Source organism: Bos javanicus, chromosome 1, assembly GCF_032452875.1.
Source record: "Bos javanicus breed banteng chromosome 1, ARS-OSU_banteng_1.0, whole genome shotgun sequence".
Taxonomy (NCBI): domain Eukaryota; kingdom Metazoa; phylum Chordata; class Mammalia; order Artiodactyla; family Bovidae; genus Bos; species Bos javanicus.
In genome coordinates, this window is record NC_083868.1 from 115,980,297 (window position 1) to 116,002,024 (window position 21,728).

The 21,728-nt window shown below is 33.7% G+C and overlaps 1 protein-coding gene across 2 annotated transcripts; it reads right to left on the bottom strand.

Annotated features, from left to right (window-relative positions):
- Positions 1-2,214: 2,214 nt before the first annotated feature.
- LOC133248411 (arylacetamide deacetylase) lies at positions 2,215-20,776 on the bottom strand. 2 transcript variants are annotated; one of them, XM_061418591.1, is made up of 5 exons: positions 20,557-20,776; positions 12,987-13,209; positions 11,379-11,448; positions 9,987-10,158; positions 2,215-4,970 (listed from the first exon to the last, which is right to left on the bottom strand). In XM_061418591.1, the coding sequence occupies exons 1-5, from the start codon at positions 20,737-20,739 to the stop codon at positions 4,374-4,376; spliced, it is 1,245 nt and encodes a 414-aa protein (XP_061274575.1). In that variant the 5' UTR covers positions 20,740-20,776; the 3' UTR covers positions 2,215-4,373. The 2 variants fall into 2 exon arrangements, with proteins under 2 accessions (XP_061274575.1, XP_061274584.1); XM_061418600.1 differs by lacking the exon at positions 20,557-20,776 and adding an exon at positions 16,823-17,162.
- Positions 20,777-21,728: the final 952 nt, after the last annotated feature.

Sequence of the window (21,728 nt, forward strand, 5' to 3'; positions counted from 1 at the left end):
TGGAAAACTTTGCTGACCCAAGCCCAAGCTGTTTGATAAACAAGAGAAAGGTAAAGGACTGTGTAAAATAAAATGACATAGACTTTGTAAGTCCAATTTTTAAAGTTCATTTCTGAGTTTAATATATAACTTGCTATTTCAAATTATATATTGGTTAATATACAACCTTGACTTATAGGTTGTTAAATAACTCCACTATAAAATATTGGAAGTGAAGACGTCTTATATGGGTCCTTAAGCTAACTCTGCTGACTTTAAGGTCTGAGTGTTTTCTTTGTCATGATTCTACTTTCTAGAGAACAAGAAAAAGAATTTGGATAACTACTTTTTCTATGTTTTCAAAGGAATTCCTGCATAGAGGTTGGTTGGTATAAAAGGAAAAATTTTAACGCACAGATCTACTTGCCCAGGAGAGAGAGAATCAAAACTTAATGCTGTATTTCACTAGAACACTTCTGACACTCATTTTCTTAACAAACCATGAACTTTAAATACCCCTGACCTGAATCTAACTGAGATTCTTTCATGACTAATGATTAAGGGCATTTGTATACAGACCTATGGACCCAACAGTACTGCATGGACAGCTACATTTCAGTTCTTAATGACCACAGCCAATGTGGCAGATGCCCTTTCACTTTGCAGTTCTCAAAAAGTCTGCTTTTCCTCCTTCAAAAATGACTCAGTGAATTTCTTGTCTGGTATGCAGTCCTTGCCTGGCAATTAGCTTAGCATTAAAACAAAAACATATAAACTTTTCATATAGTCTGCTTTATTATTTGACAGTAGGGAGAAGGCAATGGACAGGATTAAATAACAGGTTAAGACTCAGGGGGAAACGTTTAAAGATTACCTATCACTCTTCTCTCTCTGTCTCTCTCATTTTGATTTGTTCAACAATTTCTTTTCTTAAAATATATACTTTAATTTGAAAAGCATTCAGGTGAAATTAGTAATAAGTCACAGTAATAGATATAAGTAATAGAAATTGTGGGGAATAATTTTCTTAACCAAAGGCAAATCTTTCTCAGGTTAAAATAGATAAGTAGAAATTAAACTTCACCCTTAAGATGCTATCTTTTAAAAAAAGTTCTTGAGGAATCTGCATACCATTTTTCAGAGTGGCAGTACCAGTTTACATTCCTTCCAGCATTGGAAGACTCTGCCCTCCCAATCCATGGAGTCCGGCTTTGAACCCTGCTCAGGGAGCTAGATGCCCCATGCAACAATGAAGATGAAAGAGCCCATGCCCCCCAACTAAGACTGGTGCAGTCAAATAAATATATAAACACTTTTTTTTTTTTAAAGTGCATTAGGAACATGCTTCAGACACTGTTATCCATGTTCTACTGGGAGGTCCTGTGTCTCTGCTATATGATTGATCTATTGTTTAAAGTGTCATCAGTTTCCTGGCCCTATCACTATTCTTTGTTGATACGTGTTCACATTTTCTTAATCATCAGCATTCTAAAAATTGGACTATAATTGCTTTTACAACGTTGTCTTGGTTTCTGTTGTATGATGAAGTAAATCAGCTATATTTACACATATATCCCCTCCCTCTTGAGTCTTCCTCCCCTCCCCCATATCCAAACACTCTATGTCATCACAGAGTACCACGCTGAGCTCCCTGTGTTAAACAGCAACTTTCCACTAGCTATCTACTTTTGTACATCAACCCTACTCTCTCAATTCGTCCCAGTCTCCCCTTTCCCACCATGTCCACATGTCCATACCCTATGTCTACATCTCTATTCCAGCACTGCAAACAGAATTTCTCAAAAACCTCTATCAAAACAAATATGCTTGGCAATAGATTGACTGTAATGAGACAGTGTCCGTCTTGTGGTAGGGATGCATTCATGAAAGCGCTTTGTGTGGTATTCTTTGTTGTGCATTTCTACCCCACCTGACAGAACTTTTATTGATGTTTTCTGTTTTTCTTCAGCAAAGAGCAAAGGCATCATGATGGGAAGTTGACAAAAATGAGGAGTTTAATTTACATAGTTATTCACTGACTGTCATGTACCCTGATGCTTAAGAAGCACAATTAAGAGTCTCTACTTGTAATAAAAATCTGTTCTTTAAAAAATGAAGAAAGAAAAAAGTAATAAATATAAAGAATTGTATGACTTTGTGGAATTCATCTCTGGAGTACAAAAATTGATTGACAAAAATAGATTAAACAACCAGATAAACTGAATACAGAGAAAATAGCATGTAATGATTTCAATTTATGTAGCAACTAAATTAGACAAATTCAACAATTATTTTCTTGTCCAAAATTCAACAAGCAAACTTGAAGGAGAAGAGAATAAACACATTTGGTAAAAAGCAACCCTAAAATGTAGACCTAATATCAAGCTGTTAGATAATACACTTAATATCAAATAATTAAAATCTGAACACTGGAAAAAACACAAGAGTATCCATTCTTGCCCCTCTTTCCCTAACACTTTACTGGAGATCCTAGACAGAGCAATATGACAAGAAAGAGACATAAAAGGCATGAAGACTGTTAATTAATAATTATTGATAAAACTCTTATTCACAGTTGAAACAATTATCTACACAGAAAATCATAAATCATTCAGTGTAGAGCTTTCCGAACTACTAAGTGAATTAAGCAAGGGCTTAGAATACAATGTCAATATATAAAAATAACTGGCTTCTATATTCCTGATGTCAACAACTAGAAAATAAAAATTACAAGAAAATATTATACTTTTGAACAGGTTTAAATATGAAAAAAATCAGGTATAAATTTAAGAAAATAACATAATAATACATAAATTGTTTCTGGACTTCTGTTCTTGTCTAATTCACATCCATTCACTTATTCAGCAGTGTTTTTGCTTATTTTATTTTGAATACACTAACTCAGTTAAGGAAATATTTTTTAGTATGCTCAACTTCAACACTGGACTGTCTTTATTTGTAAAGTTTTCCACTGCAGAATACTTTGAGGTAGGCAGAGGATAATGACAAACACCAGTAACAGAAGTATTCAACAAAAGATTTTTACAGCACTTTTTTCAAATAATTGAATTCATTATGTTTTATAAAGTCTCTATTTAGAGGCACACATGCAATTTTTAAAAATAAATTTATTTCATATAAAACATCTTCAAACTTACCTATCTCACTTCTTAATAATTTATTTTCCCAAAACTATTTTTATTTATTTTTTTAATTTTATTTTATTTTTAAACTTTACAATATTGTATTAGTTTTGCCAAATATTGAAATGAATCTGCCACAGGTATACCTGTGTTCCCCATCCTGTACCCTCCTCCCTCCCCCCTCCCCATACCCTCTCTCTGGGTCGTCCCAGTGCACCAGCCCCAAGCATCCAGTATCGTGCATCGAACCTGGACTGGCGACTCGTTTCATACATGATATTATACATGTTTCAATGCCATTCTCCCAAATCTCCCCACCCTCTCCCTCTCCCACAGAGTCCATAAGATTGATCTATACATCAGTGTCTCTTTTGCTGTCTCGTACACAGGGTTATTGTTACCATCTTTCTAAATTCCATATATATGCGTTAGTATACTGTATTGATGTTTTTCTGTGGTTTGGTATACATTTGAGGACATGTATATATGTATGTGTGTGTATATACAGATATATATATATATAGATGTAGATTAAATACATTGGTTTATGAGCATATGTGCAAACATATATGCACACACATATGCATTTTTGTTTCCTTGTGCTTCTCCTGTTACTGCTCAGCTACTCATATTTGGAGCTATTTTCTTAGCTGACTCCTTGACAGTTTCAAGGATTCAGATTATCCAAAAGTAAATGTTGCTTTTGTTTGGCTAAAATAATCTGTCAGCACCTATCATCAAAATATCAAAAGACTGAGATTTTTTATATCTTTGTTTTCCTTGACTAAGGAGTTGGGCATTAGAAAATAAATTTTGCAGTGGTGGACAGTTGATATAGAACTGGGACAAAAATACATAGAAAGAATAACAATTTCATTCACACCAGCATTAAATGGATCTTATCCAAGGACCTAAAACCATGCAGAGTAAATGGTTGGTATTAAACAAGCAGACATTTATTCTAACTGAAATAATTTATGAAACAAGTAAAATGAAAGGAATGTAAGAAAACTAGATGCTTGAAAGTGATAGCTAAAAGTGAAAAATAAAATCTAATATACTCTGAGAAACAAAAGTGAGTGACACTAACCTATAAAAATCATTCCTTGACAATAACAATAATTACCTACATGCAGATTTAGAAAGACTGTAGTCTATAAAACATGTATTCCTAATGTGAATACTCTCAGTGTTTGTCCTTTTTTCCTGAAATTCTGGGGCTAACTTTTTTCTATATTGATCAGATTTTTATTACAGGTTTTCATGTAGCCAATTAATATACTGATTGGCTGCTCTATAACCAACTTTAGTAAAAAGAAAAGCAAGTGTTCCATGGAATGCACCCTCTACGTGGTTATGGATCACTTGAACCCCAGACTTCTGAAGTCGAGTAACATACATGAGTCCATCATCTCTTAAGACATCATATTGACAAGTGATGACATAGGTCAGGGGTAAACCACGCAACTTGCTGTCATCAGCTAGCAATGGTGAAGCTTTCACATCTAGAATCCCTGGGTATTTTTTAGCGAGCTCTGAACTACCATGAGTTGGAGTCTTATAAATGTGACCTTTCTTAAACTTCTCAGGGAGCAAAGAACTCCAATTAACAAATTTGAACAGATTGCTCGATTCCAGAGGAATGTGTTGGTTGGAAAGCATTGCTTTCTTAAGTGATCTATCTGTAGTAAAATATTCACTCCAGAATCTGACCATGAGTGATTTCGACAGAACTGGATAATGTGCATTTTCTCGATATGATGGTAAATCGAAATCAAAATTCTGAAGGGCAGGATATATTAAAGTTTGAACCTTGAGCTTGATCTTGACATCTGGATCTTCTAAGAGCTGAAAAAAAACAGAATATATTGTTTTAATAAGTCCTTTTAATGAAAAAAGTAACCACAATGTTAAAACAATGTATTATTAAGGTTCTTAAAAATACAATTCAATAACACATTTTGATAAAAAATAAAAATCTTAATATCAAGTAAATTTTAGTATTCAGTTCAGTTCAGTTCAGTTGCTCAGTCGTGTCTGACTCTTTGCAACCCCACGAACTCAAGCATGTCAGGCCTCCCTGTATATTAGATGTTCATGTAGTTAATATGTTTTAATTTTCAAAGCAAAATTAATTCATATCCTCCTCATAGACTGTGCAAGAGAATCATTTTTTTAAGAGGATCTTTTACTAAATGTAATTTCATACTTATGGAACTTGGATTTATAATCTGAGGTTCTATAAGTTTATAATCAGGTACTGTTCTTCTCTTTTCTATTATTGAGCTTCCCTGGTGGCTCAGATGGTAAGGAATCCACCTGCAATGCCAGAGACCTGGATTCAAACCCTGGATAGGGAAAATCCCCTGGAGACAAGAATGGCTATCCACTCCAGTATTCTTGCCTGGAAAATTCCATGGACAGAGGAGCCTGGCAGGCTATAGTCCATGGGGTCACAAAGAGTCAGACACGACTGAGTGATTAACATATTTTTCTATTATTAGAATTATTTTAAATACCTAAATATGTTAGCAAGCATTGAGATGGGAAGGAGATAGCTTGAGTTTTAAAGAGATGCTTGATTCTGGATAAGTTTAAATTATACAGAACTACTAAGTTTTTAATATTTGAATTTATTTGATGGTTTAACTTATTACTCAAATTTAATATTTAAACTTAATAGTTCAAAGAAAATTAGAACTTTTGTGCTTTTGTAAATATAGTCCCCATCTTCTTCCAGAAACAGTAGAATTCTATAGTTTTCTTCAAAGCTAATTTTCCTGCAATATGCTTCTGTTACTGGAACAAACAGATCATTTTATCAGTCATAAAATATATATCTAGTTTACTGCATAGTTATGTTTGGTAAGTTAAAATTTTCAGAACCAACTTTATCTTGTATATGCCTGAAGTAATGACATACTCAGGAAGAATCAAACTGATTAGCACACCGAAAAATAGTATCACTTGCTTATCATTCAGAGTACTGGCCAGGATTTCAGGTACACTTGGGTACAGGTAGTGTTTATCCAATTTTCAAGAGAAAACTTTTATGAATTACCTATTAAGTATGATGTTTCTTCTAAGTGATTTTGTATACACACTTTTTCAAATTAAGGAGATTCTTTTCTATTCACTGTTTCCTAATTTTTTCATATTTATAGATGCTGGATATTTATTATCTTTAAACAACTTACTTTTATTAAGATAATCATTATTTTCTTCTTTATTAATTTGAAGAATTGTATTAAAGGTATTTTAATATTAAACCTATCACAATCTAAAGAATGAACTCAAAATAGTCACGATACACTAACCATTTAAAGTATTGTTTAATTTTTTGGATAGTATTTTAGTTCAGGATTTTGCATCTGTGTTCACAAATGTAGATGTTTATCATTTTTCCTTCTCAAATTGACATTGTCAGGTTACAAATCAAGATATGTCAGCCTCCCAAAATGCAACTTTTGCAACTTTCAGAATTTGTTTTTAGAAGTAGATATTTCTATTAAAAATACTTGCTAGAGTTTGTGTTTAAAACTATTTGATCCTGGAGTGTGTGTGTGTAAAAATATAAAAATGACCGTTCTGTTTATTTCATGATAATAATATAATCCTTTTTTCATATTTTCCCTAGAGTCAATTCTTTTTATAGTGAATATTTCTATTTCATGTAAATTTGAATGCATTGCAGTAAAGCTGTTCAAAGTATACTATTGTATTTTTAATATCTGTAAGATATGTAGCTATAGTCTCCTTTTCTTCCTTATATCAGCTTATTAAGATTCTCACCATTTTTTCTTGGTCTGTCTCACCCAGACTAATCAACTGTATTGCTTTTTTCAAGAAACTATTTCTGTTGACTTTGCTGATCTTATTGTGTTTATTTTTAATTTCATTTTTATGCTCTCATCTATCTCTTATCCCTTTTTATTTTGTCTTTGTTTCTATTTTTTAGGCATTCTTTTCTTTTTTTAATTTCATTAAAAGGATACTGACCTGTTAATTTTAGCAATTTTTTTATATTTAGTTAAGGCTGTATATTTTCCTCTGGATGTTGATATATCTGTGTTTCACACAGTATAATGTATATCTATTATAATGCAGGTCAAATATTTTCACACTTGGATTAATCAGGAATGAGCATCTTACTTTCAAAACATACAGAGTTTTCTCTTGATATTTTATTAGTAGTTCAAAGCATTATGCTAACTGTGGACAGAGAGAGATATAATCTAAATAATTTGATTTCTCAAATTTTATTGTGCATACTTAGAATCACTTAGAATTCTTGTTACATATGCATAGTGTTATTCAGGACATCTTTGGTAAGACCAATGATTCTCTATCTCCAATAAGTGCCCAGATGCTGCTGATACTGCTAGTTCACATACTATGCTATGAATAGCAGGGGTCTATTTGATTTCAGTTCTTTGAATTGTTTGAGACTTGGTTTATAACCCTGCATATGTGCCTGATTAAGAAAAATGTTTTGTGTGTTTCAAAGAAATGTACATTCTGCTGTTTATTATTTTATGTTCACTGTTTAAATTTATCAACCATGCTATTCTATTACTGAAAGAGATTAGTAAAATTCTTCCAATTTTGCAATTAATTTGTTCATTTTTCCTTTATTTCCTATCAGCTTTGCTCTGTCTTTTCAGACTGTTATTAATTGCATGTAAATGGATGTGTTTTTTTTTTTTTTTTCATCTTCCAGTAAATGGAATTATAGTTAGGAATGTTGCATGTTAATTCCAGGAATAGTTTTTTTCCTCTAGGATTATTTAATATGATTATAAAATAAGTATACTGATTAGTATTTGTTTGACATATCTTTTACTATCTTTTTTTCTTGCATCTATTTATATCTGTTTTAAAGCATCCTATTCATACAACTTCTGTTGGAATTTAAAATTTTATTGTTTCCATTTTTTGTATTCTACCAGAATTTTTAGTACATCTATACCAAAACATTTATTAATATTTTTGGTTTAAATTCATAATTTATGTATTATTGTGCATTCTATTTATCTCATCTATTCTACTATTCTTTTTCCATTTTGTAGTTTTTGAAATATTTTTTATTATTCAATTTTCCTGTGATATCATTTTATTGGTACATTTTTATAACATTTTTTTATATGTCCACTAAGGATAAACATAAACTCATTACTTTATCAAATGTGAAGATGGCTGGATGGCATCACCGACTCGATGGACATGAGTTTGAGTGAACTCCGGGAGTTGGTGATGGACAGGGAGGCCTGGTGTGCTGTGATTCATGGGGTCACAAAGAGTCAGACACTTCTGAGCGACTGAACTGCACTGAACTGAATATTAATTACATCTTTATTACCTTCTTACAAAATAGAAAGTTAATGGAATATTTTAATATTCTAATTAGTCCTTCTATGCATGGGTTATTATTTTTCATATTAATTTTTTTTTAAATTTTATTTTCTTAAATTTTTAAAATTTTTAAATTTTTAAAAGAAAATCCATCCATTAATATTTTTCATATTAATTTATTTCTATTTTTACATCACAGGACACAATTATTATTCTTTTATAGAGTCATGTTCATTTTCATTTTAGTCTGTGAATATATTTACCTTTTTCCCTTCTCTTTATTTTTTCCTATCTTTTTGATCCTCCCTCTGTGGTTAATTTCCTTCTGCCTGAAACACTCCTCTTTAAAATCCAAAGGGAGAGTATGTTGGGTTGTGAATTTTCTGGAATTTTATTTCTAAAAATAGTCATCATTCTGTCCTCAGATTAGAAGGATATATTCATATTAGTCTTTTTGCCATATATTTAATGACATTATTATTTTGTATTTTCTATCTTTTAATCTCTCTGTTCAACATTACAAACAATTTTCTGATCTCTCTTCCAATTTTCTATATTGCTGTATTGCAGTCAATATACTAACACTTCTACATAGTAAAACCTAGAATGAACCCTAATATAAACTATGGACTTTGGAGGATTATAATGTGTAAATACAAGTTCATTAACTGTAACAAATGTACCACTCTGGGTGGGGTTGTTGATAATGAAAGAGTCTATGAATGTGTGGCAGAGGGTAGACTGTAAATTTCTCATCTTCTTCTCAATTTTTATATGAATCTAAAATTGCTCAAAAAGTATAAAATCTTAAAACAACTACATTGAAAGCCTAATTTTTATGGGTAATGTTTTTATTTATTGAAATTTTGTTTATTTTTCAAATATCTTATATTATTAGTTTTACATAGTTTCTTTCATGAGCCTATTTCCAAATTTTGAAATATACTTTTATTTATTTTAAACAGATTCTACTAAAAGATTTTTATAACAATAGCAACATCTGAATCTGGGTGATATTTTTTTCCTGTTAACTTGTTTTTATTTTCCTCTTTGTATATCTGCTTACTTTCAACTCTCTGTTGATTACTGAAAAAAAATAATCAGTTTTAGGAATAAACTGGAAACTAGGATCATGTTGACTTCTCTCAGTGATGACCTATATTTCTTTCTGGCAAGCATATATACACATATTAAAGTATATTATAATATACAATATTCTGAACATATGTCATGAATATACTTAGATTACATACATATTCAGATTTCTTAATTATACTTATTGTTACCCTTTATTGAATTTCTCTCATTAAAAATGCCAATGGACTATATAGGAAATTGTTTCAGCATTTTATATATAAAGAAGTTCAAAGTATGAAATCATTCTTCTCAATGTTCTTAAATAAGTAAAATAAAATTAGCGACAAATTATATTTATAATCTTGATGTATGAGTTAAAAATTTGTAAATGAAAGATAAAGAAAATACAATAAGTGAAAATGCTGAGCATCTTACCTGCTGTGCCACTGCTGCAGCTAAATTCCCTCCAGCACTGTCTCCAGAGATACCGATTCTTCCAGGATCTACACCATAGCTTTCAAGATTTTGGGGGTCTAAAAACCATTTTAATGCAGTGTACACATCTTCAAATTGAACTGGAAAATGGTACTTTGGGGCTAGTCTGTAGCTGTAGATAGGAAAACAATGCTTTCTTAATCACTGATTTTCTTATCATTTCAAATTTTTTATTTAACTTTTACTTTATGTTGACTTATATTTGATTAACATTGTTGTGTTAGTTTCACGTGTACAGCAAAGTGACTCCGTTACACATATACATATATCCATTCTTTTTCAGATTCCTTTCCCATATAGTTTATAACAGAATATTGAGCAGAGTTCCCTGTGCTATAACCATTGATTTTCCTGGACTCTTGACCAAAAATCAAGAGTAAAATTTTGCTTTTACCAACATATTTGTTGGAAACATGTTTTTCCTAATCATAAAATTTGACTGGGAATCTCTAAATATTGTCATTTTTATAATCAAAATATAAAGTCCAATTGTTAAATTTGGTTTGGTCTTGGGGAAAAGCTTACTAGCTGCTACCTTTCCCAGGAAAAAATATTTGCAGAGTGATTATTTTTGGTAAATATTCTATCTTTTTTTTAAAAAATATATCATTATTATTACTTGTTTCTCTAGAATTACTGTTATTTTATCAAAATATATCAGTTTAATATGATAATTATTCCATTAGTCCATTAACTGAATTTTCTGAAGTTTATGTTTAAGAAGGTTCTCACAGACAGTGTGTTCTATAGAAAATTTAAACCCTTTCCCTACTCTTTCTAAGGTGTATATTAGAATGGACTTTGAGATAGGTTTTGTCTTACTTTCATGGTAAATATGGGTAATATCAATGGATTACTAACTTCTAGGCACCTTTCTAAGCACTGTTACATGTATTATAATATGTAGTCCCCATGTCAATGATGAGATATGCAAATCGTTAATACTTAGAGTTCAATATCCTGTAAAATATCACACAGTTACCAATCTGCAGAGCTGACATTCAACCCCAATCTTCTGGCTCAAAAATTTCCTTAATATCCTGCTAATTATAGGGAAAGATCTAGAGGTAGTAGTTAAATCCATGTGATACTGTTGGCTAACTTCACTTGAACAACATCTTGCCTTTCTGACCTCTGTTCCTTCTTCAAATATGGTGTATGCCTTTTCTCTCCACTGCTGGACTGGACAGCTTCTGACATTTGGTTTCTCTGTCCATAATCAATGTCATCAGAGGCACAGATTTATTTTTGCCATAATAAGACACTCTATATAGTTGAGTGTATACTGATATGTAAGGCATATGGCCTAAAATCAAATAACACAGCTCTTACTTGGTTGATATGACAACTCCATCAAGTCTCTCTGCTGTCCATCTTGACAGAAGGTCATAGCTATAATAATCTGAAATAAAAGAAAAAATACTGGACTGTCAGGGGACGTTCAGCTTTAAGGGATCCAATATGTTGCATTTTCCTTTGTGTGCCATTTCTCAAGGACTCTCTGTTTCTTATCAGTTCCTGGAATACAGGAAAGAGTAGAGCTGCATGCAGTTCTCAGGGCTGAGAAAGGGCACCTGCTTGGATTCTTTTCAGTGACTCTCTTCAGTGACTCTCTTCAGTGACCTTGTATATATTAGACTATCCATTTTGTTGCAACTGGTAGAATTTCATTCTTTGTAATAGCTGAGTAATCATTTTACTGAAGATATATAAGCATGCATTTCTGCTAATAAAACACCCTTGTTCCACTAGATACTTGGGTCCCCCACGTCCTTCTTTCTGTCTTCATTCTCTTAGGAGCGTGGAAGCCTACCAAGCTCAATTTCTCACCGGGCTTTCAAGACCCTCTTGAGAGGACGCCCTGTGCCTTCATGAGCGGCACATGTCCTGTGCATGGGCTTTATTGGTTTTGCACGTAACCTGAGAGATACTGCTCTCTCTCTCTCTTTTTCTCTCTTCCTTTTCATCGACTCTGGTCCCCAGGTCCTGGTCTGTAAAAGACCACAACACTGGACCACTATAAGAATTGAAAAATGATACTGTCAAGAATAAAGTTTACTGTGATGACTTTATATTTCTTCCCTTTATCTTAAAATATTACCTAAAGAAAAAAGTCTAATACTTAGCTTCCTGTTGATCAGTTTACATATTCACATGTCAGTAGAATGTGAATCATTAAGTCTGGTGATCCTTTCACTTGCCCCTGATCAGTTTTCCTTTTCAGAGCACAGTGGCATGTCTTACCCTTGCCAACCATACTCTCAGTACACTGGACCTTGGGCCTTGAACACAGTCTTCCTACTTTCAATCCACAGTCCTATCCATTGTGATAACATACATGAAAAAATGTACTAAATGTCTCCTTTCAAACATAAAAACTAAACTGTTTTTCTGGAGTACAACTTGATCTGGGAAAGGATAGAAATGTTCTTCAAAGGAAAATAAAATAATGAAATGCAACTCATTATTTAGTCCTATACTGTTAAGCAGGAGATGATTTCAAGAAAGCTGACTATACCTTAACATTTAATTAAGTAATTGGAAAGCTTTTTCACATCTATATTGGGGCATTAGGAACTTTGAAAATAATCATTTGCGTCTTGAAGGATAAATAAGACATTTCCAGCAATATGTTAATGAGTTCAAAAGACAAAAAGAATTTTTATTTGCTAAGGTGCTTAATCTTCATTCTGCAAAATTTATAGGGTCTGTCAGTGAGTGGTAGGATCAGAAACTGTCTTAATTTTTTTTGGTAACAAAATGTGTTAAATTCTGAATGTTAATAACATTTTATTCAGACTGAGATTTCAAAAACTTAATTCACGTTGCTTTCCTGAAAATAATTTCAGAAGCAAGAGCATGATATTTAATTTGTAGCTCCTAATATGAGAATCATCATTTACATTATATGAAATGAATCTACCAATGTATCACCCTTACCATTACTACCAAAACACCAGCCACCACCATGAATATAAAACAAGCCTCTTCTTAATGATTTTGTCTTCTGTTGGGGCACATATATACGGACAGGAATATCATTGAATGTTGTATCTTTCACAATTATGTTTTCATCTGATGTTGGTGGAAAACCTTGAATTCTTGAAAAGAGTGCCATCGATTTCATGAAATGGTTTAGCCCCAATATTTCACCAAACAGGGCCTAAAATGAAATAAAAATACACATATACTCTAACTGTAAAAAATGTTTTGAGTCAAGAGGTGTACATAAATATTCAATATTACCCCAAAACTCTTAGTTATAGTCAGAAAAATCAATGATTATACCACCAGAAGATATACAAACCCAGATGCTTTACTACTGTATGATGAATAACCTAAGTGACACTAATCCTCACTTATACACTCACCCAATAGATATTAGTATGGAATATATAATTCTGTTGTCAATGCCCAGTACAATTAGGCAAGCTATTCATCCTCAAAAAAAAAAGAAAAGAAAAAAATCACAGTCTAATGAAAGGCAAGTTACAAAAGTACATTGTAATGTAAATATGGGAAAAATTCTTTGGAATAATTGTCAAGGTGAGGAAAAGGTTTTTAACTTCTACTTTAACTAAGACTTAAAAGGAAAATAGAGTTTGGATGATTAACTGAAGAGAAAACCTTTCAGTCAGATTAAGTAAGCTTAGTCTAGAGAAAAACAAAATGTGGTGATAGAGAAATACAGGTTGTTTGCTATTCCTATACGTTTGGACTCCAAGAGGCTGAATGAAAGGAAAGAGTCCTTAAGAAGAATTTAATAAAATATACAACACACACATATTAAAAACCAAACAAAACCCAAAGGCTATGAAAGGCATATTGAAAAATTAAGTTTTGTTAAATTTAACAATAATATTTAAAAAATCTAGTAAAGTGGTTGAAACGTCAAAGCACAATGTAAATAATAAACTTGCAATTATGAAAATGATAGTCTTTAGAATATATAACAAACTGATTACAGTAAGAAACAGACTAACAATTCAATAGACAAAAGATTCCAACATTTTTATCATGAAAGGTCTAGAATGACTGAGGCTCTAAGGAACAAAAATACTCAATTTTCAAATATGCAATTCAAAAGAATGGCAAATACAACAAAATGGTGGAATAAGCACTGTTTAAACCTTCTTTCATTTCTAATTTTATTAAAATTAAGGTAAAATAAAAATCTTAATACAGTTACGCTATGAAAGCAAAATACAATTGGCCCTCCATATCCTAGGGTTGTGATCTCTGGTGGGTTGAATCCAGGCTTCCCAGGTGGCGCTTTTGGTAAAGAACCCACCTGCCAATGCAGGAAACATAGGAGAGGCCAGTTTGATCCCTTGGATAGGGAAGATCCCCTGGATGAGGGCATGGCAACCCACTCCAGTATTCTTGCCTGGAGAATCTCACGGACAGAGGATCCTGGCAGTCTACAGTCCATAGTGTTGCACACAGTCGGACATAACAAGCAACTTAACAGGCACACACAGGTTGAATCCACAGATACAAAATCCACTGATAGGAGGATTGGCTATATTAACTGGTCTGTGCCATTTAATATAAGGGACTTCAGCCCTGATATTGGTTTCTGAGGGGGTTTCTTCAATCAATCTCCTGCCACCCTGATAACAAGACTGTATTATAATATATGCTTCTGAAAAAAGGCACAGTACTAGGAATCATAATAACAAAAAGCTTAGTTCTCCAAGACACAGCAATACTAAAATGTGTATGCAAACAGTAACAGAGCTTAATAATGCAGGAATCGAGAACTGAAAAATTGAAAGGAGAAACAAAAAAAAAATCCAAAGTTATTAGTTGGAAATTGATATTCTTACATCATTTATTGATAGAAAAAGCAAATAGAAAAATAGTAACCATATAGAAAATTTGAAAAAACTATCAACTCAACAGAATTAATGTATTGAGGACATTCCACTCAATGAAAACAGAATACACATTCTTTTCAACTGCATAAAGAAATTTCACAAAGATGTACCACATGACAAATTTTGGGGAAAAAATATCTCAACAAGCCAAATAAATTAAGATCATACAGAATAGTTGTCAATCATAGCATAAGTAAAATAAAAACTGGAAACACAAATAGTGTATGAGGAATCCCTACATATTTGGAAATTATACAACATATTGCTAAATAACTCATTGGCCAAGGAAAAGATACCTCTAGACAAATTGAAAAAATATTTTTAAGCAATTGATAATGAAATTATAGCATATCAAAATTTGTAGAGTGCAGAAAAAGCATTGACTGAAGGAAAATTCTTAGCTTTAAATGCATTATTAGAGGAGAAGAAAGGTCTGAAGGAACTGATCTAAGCTTCCTCCACTACAAATTTAGAGTTAGATTAGCATATTAAAGTATGAAGGAAAGAATAAAGGAGGGAAAACCCCCTGGAAATCAATAAAATAGAAATAGATAAAGAAAATTAAAGATTTATTCCTTGAAAAAAAAAATCCCATAAAATTGATCAGCCTCCAGTCAGAATAATCAGAAAGAAAGAGAAGCTGCAGTTTACCAGTATCAGAAATAAATGAAAGGACACAATTTTAAATGCTCAGACCCATAGACACAGTAGGCAGCAGTCAGTGTGTGCTCAGAGCAACTGGACTGGCCACCCAGGGAGGGTGACGTGTAGGGCAAACTGGGACTAGGACTTGGATAACTGTAAGACGTGGAGAGAAATCGAAGATGACACAGACAGACAGATATACAATGCTTATGAGTTAGAATTGACATTATTACTGTAAAAATGACCATACTTCTCAAGGCAATCTACAGAGTCAAAGCAACCTCTGTCAAAATACCAATGGCATATTTCATAGAATTAGAATAAAGAACTCTAGAATTGTATGGAAATGCAAAAGACTCTGAATAACCCAAACAATTCTGATAAAAAAGAACAATGCTGGAGGTATCATGCTCTCTGATTTCAAACTATACTACTAAACTTATATTGATCAAATAAGGACTATACTGGGAAAAAAACAAACCAAGACATCAATGGATTAGAATTGTGATACCGGAAAAAAACAGATCCAGACATCAATGGATTAGAATCTCAAGACCAGAAATAAACTCGCACTGATATGGGAAATTACTCTATGACAAAGGGCAAGAATATACAATGGGGGAAAAGAGAGCCTCTTCAATAAATGGTGTTGGGAAAACTGGACAGCTACATGCTAAGAATCAAACAGGACTACCTTCTCACATCATTTAAAAAATATACTCAAAATATATTAAAGACTAAATGTAAGACCTGAATCAATAAAACTCTTTAAAAAATAAGCAATATGCTCTCTGACATCAGTCTCTGCAATACGTTTTTGGAAATGTCTCTTTAGACAAGGGAAACAAAAACAAAAATAAACAAGTGGGACTACATCAAATTAAAAACCTTTTGCACAGTGAAGGAGACTATCAACAAAATGAAAAGTCTGTCTACTGAATGGGAGAAGATGTTATATAAATGATATAACTGATAAGGGGTTGATACAGAAAATATACAGATTATTAAAAATTAATGTGATCTTGCGTTTGCTATAAGCAATTGGTTTCAATTTCAATTATATGTATTGAAAATGAAGTTACTAAAAGTATAGATCTTGTTGACCTGATGAATAACTTTATAGAAAAATGAGAAAAGACTTGATAAATAAAAAGCATTACATTAATAAGTTATTATTATTCATAGCAACACATAAATTACATACATATTTTTATAATTTGTATATGCTGTTATTCATGTATTCACTATTACCTGTATCATTTGTTGCTGCTGTTTAGTTGCTCAGTCGTGCTTGACTGTTTGTGACCCTGTGGACTGTAGTCTGCCAGGCTCCTCTGTCCATGGGATTTCCCAGGCAAGAATACTGAAGTAGGTTGACATTTCCTCCTTCAGGGGATCTTCCCAACCCAGAAATCAAACCTGCATCTCCTGCATTGGCAGGCAGATTCTTTACTGCTGAACAAACAGAGAAGCCCAAACATACCTAGCTCAACATTGTGTGTGTGTGATCAGTCGTGTCTGACTTTTGCAACCCCTGAACTGTAGCCCTCTAGGCTCCTCTGTCCATGGGATTTTTCAGGCATGAATACTGAAGTGATTTCCATTCCTACTTCAGGGGATCTTCCCAACCCATGGATCGAACCCTTGTCTTTTGCATCTCCTGTGTCGGCAGGTAGATTCTTTACCATTGTGCCACCTGGGAAGCTCACATATATTATATATCACGAGTAATAGATGTTTTTAAAGGAAAAGCTTTATGATTAAATATCTTTGTGCCTTTTCCTCCCTGCCTTTTGAACAAGGGTTCTCGAGTTTTCATTTTGCACCAGGCTCGAAAAATTATTTAGCCAGCTCTACTTGATGCACACAAACTGGGGCTAGACTACTATTTTGCTTCCATAATGAAGTACACATGTCAGCCATTATCATGAACACTAGTGCACATATAGACACTGAAACAAAGCTGGTAGTTACCAAGAGGAAGACATTTGTTATTTCCTTCGCCTTGTTGGAGCGCTCCCAGACTTGTCTCATAATAGTAGCGTCACTCCAACATAACAAGTATTCTGTTGGGTTTTTTGCATTTCTCATTTAATCATATATCTTATAGATCTGTCCACATCTTCACGTAAAAAGTCCCCTCATTCTTTTACATAATGCAAAGGATTCAGTAAGTGTATAAAAATATAGTTCACTTATTCAGCCCTATTGAGGTGCAAAGTTTTGTTATTTTTAGTATTTTGGTATTACAAGCAATAAAATAGTAATACATGAAAAACTTCCAGAGGTTGCATTTTGTCTATGATAAATCCATGAAATGGAATTGCTGAGCCAATTGGAATTTTGCTAATTATTGCAAAGTCATTCTGTAATATTTTCATGCCTTGCTGGTTGGAGTGGAAAATATTACAGAATGACTTTAGCAGTTTCCAGTCTGCCACCAAACAATCTTTGCTGATTTCTTTTTTATATAGAGAGGGACAGAGAGAGAGAGACAGAGAGACAGACAAAGGGAGGAGGCTAATCTTGCAGTGAGAAGGTTAGAGGAGTAAACTGGATCAGGTTTCCAAATAAGTAGTCATAACAAATCCAGGGGTGATAACTGATTGCCTCTAACTAAACCTCTCATTCTTGACTATATGGATCTTGGACACTTGGGCAAACTTAGGGATATTGTGAGGGACAGAAAAACCTGGTGTGCTGCAGTTCATGGGGTCACAAAGAGTCAGACACTACTAGGCAACTGACCATCAACAACAAACCTCTCATGTTTTTTATTAGGCATTTACAGTCAGCTTTTCTATACCATGAGAACCTACTTGCACGTCTACAGCATATATTGTGTTCCAAAACCATTACTAGTGTTTAAATGTCATAGGTTCCTACTGAGTAAGCATATGACTTCTGAATTTTGTATGAAATTCTGAAAGTGAAAGCTTGTTGTTGACGGAATTCTTGGCCTCCAGAGGAGAAGAATTCAATCCAGGGTCAGAGACGAGGCTTGATCGCTCAGAGCATTTGTGTAATACAGTTTTATTAAAGTATAAAGGAGATAGAGAAAGCTTCTGACAAAGGCATCAGAAGAGGGCAGAAAGAGTATCCCCCTGCTAGTCTTCAGCTGGATGTTATATAGTCATTAGCAGTCTGTTAATGAAAGAAAGGTGTGTCTTAAAACTCAGAATGGCACCAGGCCCTTCATCCATAAAATGTATTTTGGGATAATCTCTGTACCAGACGATTCATCCCAGGCCATAAAACGATTGACTTGAATCTTGTAGAAGGGCAGATTACCAAACAAATAGTATAGTTTACATAGATTAGGGGAATAATATCTGAGTATAACATAATGGTTTGTCAAGTAGTTTCTGAGCCAAAAGGCGGAACCAACTTGAAGACAGAGTCTGGGGTAAATGCATAGTACATTAACATGGCTTAAGACAAACATTTCCATAAGAAAAATGCATTGGTTAACTCAAGGTTTGAGAATAGTTAACTTCAGGTGTTCTGGTATTCCCATCTCTTTCAGAATTTTCCACAGTTTATAGTGAGCCACACAGTCAAAGGCTTTGGCATAGTCAATAAAGCAGAAATAGATGTTTTTCTGGAACTCTATTGCTTTTTCCATGATCTAGCAGATGTTGGCAATTTGATCTCTGGTTCCTCTGCCTTTTCTAAAACCAGCTTGAACATCTGGAAGTTCACGGTTCATATATTGCTGAAGCCTGGCTTGGAGAATTTTGAGCATTACTTTACTAGCTTGTGAGATGAGTGCAATTGTGCGGTAGTTTGAGCATTATTTGGCATTGCCTTTCTTTGGGATTGGAATGAAAACTGACCTTTTCCAGTCCTGTGGCCACTGCTGAGTTTTCCAAATTTGGGGCATATTCAGTGCAGCACTTTCACAGCATCATCTTTCAGGATTTGGAAGAGCTCAACTGGAATTCCATCACCTCCACTAGCTTTGTTTATAGTGATGCTTTCTAAGGCCCACTTGACTTCACATTCCAGGATGTCTAGCTCTAGGTCAGTGATCACACCATCGTGATTATCTGGGTCGTGAAGATCTTTTTGTACAGTTCTTCTGGGTATTCTTGCCATCTCTTCTTAATATCTTCTGCTTCTGTTAGGTCCATACCATTTCTGTCCTTTATCGAGCTCATCTTTGCATGAAATGTTCCTTTGGTATCTCTGATTTTCTTGAAGAGATCCCTAGTCTTTCCCATTCTGTTGTTTTCCTCTATATCTTTGCATTGATCACTGAAGAAGGCTTTCTTATCTCTTCTTGCTATTCTTTGGAACTCTGCATTCAGATGCTTATATCTTTCCTTTTCTCCTTTGCTTTTCGCTTTTCTTCTTTTCACAGCTATTTGTAAGGCCTCCCCAGACAGCCATTTTGCTTTTTTGCATTTCTTTTCTATGGGAGTTGGTGATGGACAGGGAGACCTGGCGTGCTGTGATTCATGGGGTTGCAAAAAGTCGGACACGACTGAGCGACTGATCTCATCTGAACTTCAGGTGAGACCAGGTGTCATTATGGCAACACAGTATTTTAAGGGAAACCTTCTTTTAAATTTGTATAGAGAAGGAAAAAAAATATGCTAGTTTGTTTCCTCCTGCAGCTTAAGAGAGACACAAATGTCTGACAGACGCGGCCTATTTTCTCCATTTGGAGACCCCTGGCCTTCCTGCCTGTTACCCTCTCAAAAGCACACAAGAGTAGAAAAAATAAAACGAGATTGTCACACACACATATGCACACACACACACATTTTTACCGCTAGCAGAATAGATCACTTTAGAAATACAACCTGAATGCCTCCTTGGTCATCTTGTTACACTTTGCTCTGAGATCACTCAGCGGTATAGCAGTCAGGAGAATTTGACAACAAGAAGCCAAGGTTATGAAGAACTTGTAAAAACAAAATGAAACAAAGCTAGAATATTATAAAACTTGACTTTCTTGATTAATAAATAATATCACTTACCAAATATGATGAAGTTTTTAAAAAAGTATTTAACAGCATTATTTTCCATGGTTCTTCAACATTATCTGGAAGAGGTACATAAATATAACCTGCTAAGAGGACTCCCAATATCAGAAAGCCAAAATATTTTTTCCTCATGTTGTAACTGTTCTGTTTCTTAAGCAAGACAGTATTAGACAACATTTCAGTGCCTGAAACTAAATAGAGGCAAACACCACCTAGTTACTATGTAACTACTGGGCCAGTTGAGTTCCCTCATTGGCACAATAGGTTGTTACCTGGCAGGTACAGAAGGCTAGTGCTAAGGATAACAGCTGAAGTTCCAGTGTGCAGTTTGTAAAGGATAACACTCACATTTTTGACAGTTCATATCAAATCTCCCTGCATTAACATATGAGAAAAATAATTATGGAACACCAATTTAGAGAAGGATATTCTCAAAGATTCTGTAAAATAGAACAGACACACACTCCCTCTGTGTGTGTGTCTTAGTTGCTCAGTTGTGTCTGACTTTTTTGACCTCATGGACTGTAGCCCACCAGGCTCCACTGTCCACGGAATTCTCCAGGAGAGTACTGGAGTGGGTATTCCACGGGATCTTTTGACCCAAGGGTTGAACCGGGTTCTCCTGCATTGTGGGCAGTTTCTTTACCATTTGAGCTGCCAGGAAAGAGAAGAAAACAAAGAGATCCATAAAAAAGTTTGATATACCTTTACTGATATCTTTATTATAGCTTTATTAAAAGTAAATCATATACAAATTGATCATCTTAATGGCTATGTAGTGACTGGAGTAGTTTTGGAGTGAATAATGGAAAACTTTCCAGCACCTAAGCCTAAGCCAAGACTTAGGTCCACTGTTGGGTAACCCAGGAAAGATAATGAACTTTGTGAAATGAAAGGCACTGATGTAGACTTTGTAAGCCCAATTTTAAAAGTGCATTTCTCAGCTTAATATGTAACTTGCTATTTCAAATTCTATTTGGTTAATATATAACCTTGATTGATAATATATAACCTCAATTGTTACATAACTCCACTAAATAATATTGGAAATGAAGATGTCATACATGTGCACCCAAGCTAATTCTGATGATTTATGTAAAATGTGTGATTCTGTTACTGTTCCACTTTCTAGAAAGGAAGAAAAAGAACTTGGATAACTACATTGT